The 7,171-nt window shown below is 41.0% G+C and overlaps 1 protein-coding gene across 4 annotated transcripts in view; it reads right to left on the bottom strand.

The window, feature by feature from the left end:
- LOC118415766 (fibulin-1-like) overlaps positions 1-7,171 on the bottom strand; it is a 23,205-nt gene that overhangs the window by 10,637 nt on the left and 5,397 nt on the right. For all 4 annotated transcript variants that reach the window (XM_035820568.1, XM_035820569.1, XM_035820571.1 and 1 more), the window contains exons 2-11: positions 5,422-5,590; positions 4,958-5,054; positions 4,499-4,688; positions 3,900-4,022; positions 3,310-3,474; positions 2,581-2,718; positions 1,861-1,998; positions 1,264-1,333; positions 703-767; positions 452-580 (exon numbers count right to left, since the gene is read on the bottom strand). In XM_035820568.1, coding sequence (XP_035676461.1) covers positions 452-580; positions 703-767; positions 1,264-1,333; positions 1,861-1,998; positions 2,581-2,718; positions 3,310-3,474; positions 3,900-4,022; positions 4,499-4,688; positions 4,958-5,054; positions 5,422-5,590 — 1,284 coding nt within the window. The remainder of the gene's footprint in view (positions 1-451; positions 581-702; positions 768-1,263; positions 1,334-1,860; positions 1,999-2,580; positions 2,719-3,309; positions 3,475-3,899; positions 4,023-4,498; positions 4,689-4,957; positions 5,055-5,421; positions 5,591-7,171) is intronic.

Here is a 7,171-nt window from a genome sequence, read left to right as displayed (position 1 = left end):
AGTAAAGTGTGTCAGACTGTGTAACAGAACAGTAAACATGGTGTCATTAATATTGTTACACTTTCACAGAGGGTATCAGCAGGGGTAGATGTTAGAATTAGGCTTGCAACATCCTTAACAGATTAATGAATCCACAGGGTGATCCTCCATATGTGAGCTGTGTTCAAGGGGAAACATGACTGTGTTCTTTACACAGTCTGAAAGACATGGCATTGCATAAAAGAGCAAAGATAAGACTTGTATATTTGATAATCTAGTACTTAAAACATTATACATGTACATACTACACAAAACATTATACATGGAAATCTATTTTCATTTACCGCCTGTTCTTTTTAGTGTGCATAATCTTTAACAGGTCAGCCCATAAAAGTTCAAAATTGACAGTACACATTTCCATGCATATAGCAGAACGGAGAAGGAGAAGAAGCAAATGTGGACACATCAGTACCTTGGCAGGTTCTAGTGGACTGGTCAGCCGTGTAGCCAGAAGGACACTGACAGATGTAGGACCCTCTGTTGTTCTTACACTCGGACAGGCCCTGGCAGTCATGTGTTCCTCGTGCACACTCGTCTATGTCTGCACAACAATGACAACAAAAGTCAGTCAGTATATCATGATAGTTCCCTGTAACAGAAAAACCAGAGAAGGCTACTAGTAAAATAAGATGTGGGTGGTTCTAGTCATCAATTGCCCCTCACCTTCACAATTACTCTCGTCCGCGTTCAGCTCATAACCCGGACCACATGTCACCAAACGCTGACATCTGCAGTAAGGGAACACCAACACCACTGTTATGTTCATAAGTTATGACGACACCGTTATTTTAATGAGTTATGATGACATTATTACGATTACAGATGTATTCCGCCATCTTGTTCTGAGTCTAGGCACACACCAATAAACCAAGTTGCAATTTAACCTCATCTGTGTTGTCCCTCCTGATTCTTGGAGTTCAGTTACTGACGCAACACAAACATTAGGCACAGGAAGGTCAGTGCAATGCCTCATTTATTTCAACCAAGAAAATACTATTATGAAGTACATGTGATACATGATGCACTTCCAATAAAACCTAAAGATCAGTTACTCTTGATAAACAAATATATGCACTCAAATACATCAATCAAGGGTATGTGAAATGTTTGCAATCAACGACATGTATAAATCATCTTTACATGGGGTATCTTAGAATAAGAAGATCTACAAATGTGCTACATCTACCTGTGTTACATACATGTTACCCTACCACCTTCTCTCACCTGTAGGAGCCGACAGTGTTGATGCACTTTGTTCCCCTCGGACAGCTGGACCCATCACATTCATTTATGTCTGAAAGGTCATTGTCAACTGTTAGTATGATCCTTGAGGGAGGATACAAACTAGGTCATGCACTAAGGTGCCCAATTGGCTGTTAACACCAACTATCATAACTCCAAAGTATGTGATTATACAGCCATATGAGAAAAAAAAATCTACTTAAAGATAGATTTGCCAATGTTAGTTAGTGGGACCGCGTAGCGCAGCGCCAGTGTGTTCGGTCCGGGACCGAGAGGTCTCGGGTTCGAATCCGGCTGCCGTGTTACCGATCTTGTGCCCATGAAGCATCAGTAATTCCAAGGTATATGTGCTTCAGATATTTAGGCGTTCAAGACAGTCTTGAGATTACCTTGTCCTACATAACACTGTTTCTTGATGTGGCAGTATAATGGCATCTGGTGGAATTATCAGAGTTGTACCACCAACAGCTACTGATAGAATGGACCAAAACAACTACAAAACTACACTAGTGTGCTATATACTGATGTAACACCGTTATCTAAAGATATCATCAGGACCCAATGGCAGTGTGTACTGACCAACACAGTTGCCAGTGCGGTCGTAGTTGTAGCCCACGCCACACTGGACCCTGGGCACACAGCGGAAGGACCCGGGCTGGTTGGTGCACTCGAACCCTGCCTCACACTCATCAACACCAAGCTCACACTCATCCATATCTGGAAGGGTTCAAAACTTTGTGTTAACTGGAGACAAATTGTGTAGTCACAGTCTTCAGAAAAATCTTTCTGATTCAAAAACTAAAATGGCATAAGACAGAGGTTTGATTGGCCAATTGGAGCTTAGCTTTAGAATGTCTTGTCTGTTAGATCACCAATAGTACTGTGTGAAAAAAATGACGGCCTTAAACATGTAAATGCACCACCTCATCAATTCCAAACTACACCAGCCATATCTGAAACCCCCATCACACTGGCTTGAGGTACTGTTGAGTGTGTTGGAGTTTGTTCACTGTGGCACCTTTGCACATTTTAGCCACTTTTCTCTTGCACTCAGACTGATGTGAGGCACTGTCAAGTTTCAAGTCCAGATGATTAGGTAAATGGAAATCGAACTGTTGTCAATCTATCGAAAACCAATGTAAAATGATAAAAAATGCATAAAAAAGAGTCCACTTATGATCCTTGAAACAACATAGGTAACATATCATGAAGTGTAAGTCTTTACTCCGATAGTCAATGAGACGACCTAAAGCCCCTATTTCACTGAGCTAAGGTACTGTTGAGGTACTTCCCACCTACCGACACATTCCCCAGCAGGGTTCATCTCGTACCCTGTCCCACAGCCTAGGATGCGGCGACAGGTGAAGGAACCCATGGTGTTGAAGCACTCCTGCCCTTCCTGACAGTCGTCTGTGTTGTACGCACACTCGTTCACATCTGTACAAAGGTAGGTAAGGCACTCAGCCTCAACTGTGGTGGTAGTTCAAAGCGGCTCTGCTACAATTGACATTTTCAACCAAGTGCACCAAGTCACCTTTACTCTTCTTGATAATTGTGTTGGGTTCATCAATTCCCAGATAACACTCTTTTGAATCAAGATTTAACATGACCTAAATCAAATTACTAGTAATTAAAACACTCTAATGTTTCCAAAGCTTAATGCAGAGATACATTAAAATGGACACCTTGCCATATCATACTCCAAACAGATGTTTAGAGATGAAGGATGTACACATGTAACACTGTTACACTACTCTCTTTCTGATACTAATATGATTTCTGCTAATTTTATTACAAATTTATATAATAATCTATGCAAATTAGTTTTATTTGCTAAACTTTCTTCCAACACTAAGGTGTACAAAGATCTGTGTGCACCTTAGTATTGGAAGAAAGGTTAGCATTCTAATATTATGATAATGATTACTATCAACACAGATGAGCTCTTTCTGCCTTTCACTTATCATTATCATTATCAAACATCTGCTTGGATATTACACATGGGAAGTGAGAGGACGTTGACCTCACCATCACAGGATGTCCCATCTCTGTTGAGTTGGTAACCAAGGAGACAGGAACACTGGACCCCGGTCCCCGTCTCCCTACAGGTCTGCTCACAGGGGGAGTTCTCACACAGGGAGTCATCAGTGGCCTGGCCAGTACCAATCAAACCTCCGGTGGTACTACCAGTGTCTGGGATTCAAGACAAGGTAATAGTGAAGATACCTGTAACTACTGTAGGCAAACAGGGCAGTCCTACATGAATACTTGTCCAGAGTCCAGATCAAATATTGCTTTTAAGCACATAGAACAGGCAAAGCACCACAAATTACTGTCGTTATCAAACTTAATGTTTGCGTGCCATATACCTTAAGTTGTTCTTAAGGTTTTACTTTTTTTTAAAGATAGATCATATTAAGCCTGCAGGAAGGCAAAATACCATATGCTTGACATGTGATAGCTATGAGCTTTCATTGCATGCCCTTTTCTCAAAGAATCAGGGAGTTAGGTCAAAAACAGTGTTACTTACAGTGTTACTTCCATCATACTGTTATAGAAGCAACTTCTACACATATACCATTACACATTGATATAAGATTCATATGGCTTATTGTCACCTCTTATGCAAGTTTTGTCATCGGCCTGTAGTCGGTAGCCCTCCCTGCAGCGGCATATGTGTCCTGTTGCTGTGTTTATACAGATGTGCTCACACAGCCGGCCTAAAAACCTCTCGCACATACCTGATGCACAGAATAAGAAATTGAAACATGAAGAAGGATAACGTTGCTGACACTCTCACAGTACTAAATAGCCCTTTCAAAATCAAGATCAAATTTTTTCATTCACAGTGGAAACAAAGGAGTGAAAACTAACTCAGGCTTTAAGGGAGCAGTTTTTCTATTGAACAGTAAAAAGTTTCACAAAGCTCCTTTAAAAGTCCTTATCTAGAAATAAGTACAAGTACTTAGAAAAGTTGGTTTGATGCACATCATAGGGAACCTACACTCGAAGGGGCATGGTCTGTCAAGCTTACATTTTTTTTCTTCAGAATGAAAGGAATTTGGGAAATTGATACAGGGCGTAGAAATGAAGATACTCTATTGGAGATTTCCTGGTATAATTCCATTTCTGTTGTATTGCTTGACAATAACATGGTCCATGATCAATACAGATACAAAACTTTTAAAGTACACCGTAAGATGCCCTCCTTCAGTACCTGGAGGCTGCAGGGGTGCAGAGGTGGCTGTTGGTGGCCTGGTGGTTGCGATGATTTTCCCGTTCAGACAGCAGTCCTTGTACGCCTCGGCACAGTACGACCCCAGGTTGAGCGCCTTGACGGAGGAGATGTCACAGCGCAGCAGCTGGCGGTGAGCCACCAGGCCCAACTGGCAGCACTCGCAACATTTCTGGCCAAAAAACACACAACATGGGTTAATGCCTAGTCAGACTTTCTGTCATGTTCAATTCATTCCTTTAGGAGCAGTAGCACATGTTAAATCCATCTGCAGCTATACATGTATCTTTTGCCCAGTAGGCTAACAGTAACCAAAGTTTTAGAGCTGTGGTCTGTTATGTTTCATGATACATAAGTGTGGTCCATAGAGTGTAACTGCAAACCCCTTACATTACATGTCCACCATTCACTGGGAAACAATATTTCGTGTCCTGCAGTTACCTTGTACTCTTTTCCTCCACATTCGTCAAATGAGAACCGTGTCTTGCAGACTCCACCAGACCGTCCGTGCATGATGCCATCATAGCACTGCTGGGACCTGGGTCACACATGGGGAGACAAAAGGTGAGGAGGTATCAATATGAATTAATATTCTTTCATACTGTGTTCTTGTCATTTAATAAAAAATGGCTTTTCTCATGTAACATTAAATTATACATGGATTAGTCGCTCTTATGTTGCATTCTAAATCTAATGTACAGTATCATGTCCAAGATCAATCCAAGAAAAATTAGAATGCACTTAACGTACCAGTCTACCAGTTGCGCAGTTCATGATTGCCCCTACTGTTTCTGCCGTTTGTCTTATCAAATATAACATTTATGTATATAATAACTGTCCAAGTTGATACATTGCAATTGCCAAAATAATCTGGAATAGATCATCAACCTCAGCCTTCAACCCACCTCCTCTCCCGATGGCAGCACACCCTGGCGGTGATGCGGCAGTTCTCGATGTCCTCTGATTGGACGTTGATCAGGCCGTAAGGAAGGTTGGCACAGTCCTGGTCAGGATTCTGCTTGGCAAGCTCGGACCCCCGGGTACAGCATTGTGACATGGAGGCCAGGAACTGGGCTGGGGTAGAAAAAATGATGACATTAGCACCATGTACCAAACTCAGACAAAATTGCAATGTTATAATGACAGTAGATCTTAGAGAGATCTGATAAGAAGGGAGCCAAACTTTTTTTTCATCATCCATCAACTGTTGATGACCTGATTGATCTATGAAAGATTGTATTGCCTTTATTACCTCAATCTATTGTACATTATCCTTATGTTTTTTAAAGGACTCTTTATGGCTCATTGGTTGGTCATGATGGGTAGCTTGCACTTTTATTATATATTATATTAGCTCAAAAATCTGTCACAAAAAAAACTGTAAAAAAAAGCTTTTCAGAGAAGGAAACAAAGTGGAAGAAATTTCCATGTTTGTAATACCTACTTATTTACTTGAAATGGCATTGGAGTAAGAATGGGGGTAATGACTTCCATTTAATGTGGAACAAGGTTAGGAGTCATTCCCTTGGGATAATACATCAGGCACACTGCTGGGCGCCACATGGTGAAATACAGCACATTCATCACAAGGCCAAGGAGGGAGGGTCATCCTAACACCAGTTGCCAAGGCAACGAACATAAACACTGTTGTAAGGGCCAAATGAAGAGTGACAGGGATATGTAACAGATGCAGGCCTGCTGATGCAGCACTTACAATTCATTACTGGAACTATTAGAATCTGTTGCCACATTGAATATTTTGTCTATCAGTGAGACTCATACCACAGTTGTCCAAGAAATAAGCAAGTTGAAACAACCTCATCTGGTTGAATTCTGGTGTAGCCAGGGACCTATGAATGTCAAGATAAATTGTCAACTGAATCTTCAATCAGAGATACAAAGACTGTGTATATCGTACCAATAAAAATACCTAAAGATTTCTACAAGATAGTTGAGATAGTAGACTGCTTATATTACGTTACCTGAACTGTTTATTTTGTCAGTGTTTAGGCCACACCAATTTAATTTGTAGGAAAGGGGCACTTGAGGGTACACTAGTGCAGCTTGTTTTCCCATGCTTGCTACCACAACATGTCAGAAGCAGTGTCGGACAAGTTTCCTGACACAAGGTTCTGATAAAGAGCACAGGAAAACAGCCCAGGCTGTGTTTACAGTCTCCAAGCACAACAAACTGGGAAAATCAGTAACAGAGATGGCAAGGTCAAGTTTCACCTTGTACTCAGCATTTGTCTGGCTTCTAGCATCAGACATCTTGGCTGAGTAAGCATTTTTGGCTTTTGACAGTTCAGACAGAGGGGACCAAAGGATTACAACCAAACACCTACAATACAAGTATGCAATTGCAGGGAAAGAAAGCAGTCTGTAATGTTATATGATATATTATGGTGTTTTTAGATGGTGAAACTACTGAAGATTATTTCAAGCATATCTTCTTTACGGCAACATTTCACATGACACACATACTTTTCTGTTACATCAATGAAAGTTAGACATGATCCAGGTAATAAGACACGCCAAATAGCAATTGCTCAAGGAACTAGATATTATTTTGGAAACGGTCAGACGTTTTAGTTATCTTTTGTCAGTGACACTGAAGAGATCTTGTTGGAGAGCTGGTTACTTTCTGTTGTTGTA

This window comes from Branchiostoma floridae, chromosome 5 (genome assembly GCF_000003815.2).
Source record: "Branchiostoma floridae strain S238N-H82 chromosome 5, Bfl_VNyyK, whole genome shotgun sequence".
NCBI lineage: Eukaryota > Metazoa > Chordata > Leptocardii > Amphioxiformes > Branchiostomatidae > Branchiostoma > Branchiostoma floridae.
This window is presented reverse-complemented; position numbering and strand designations above follow the sequence as displayed.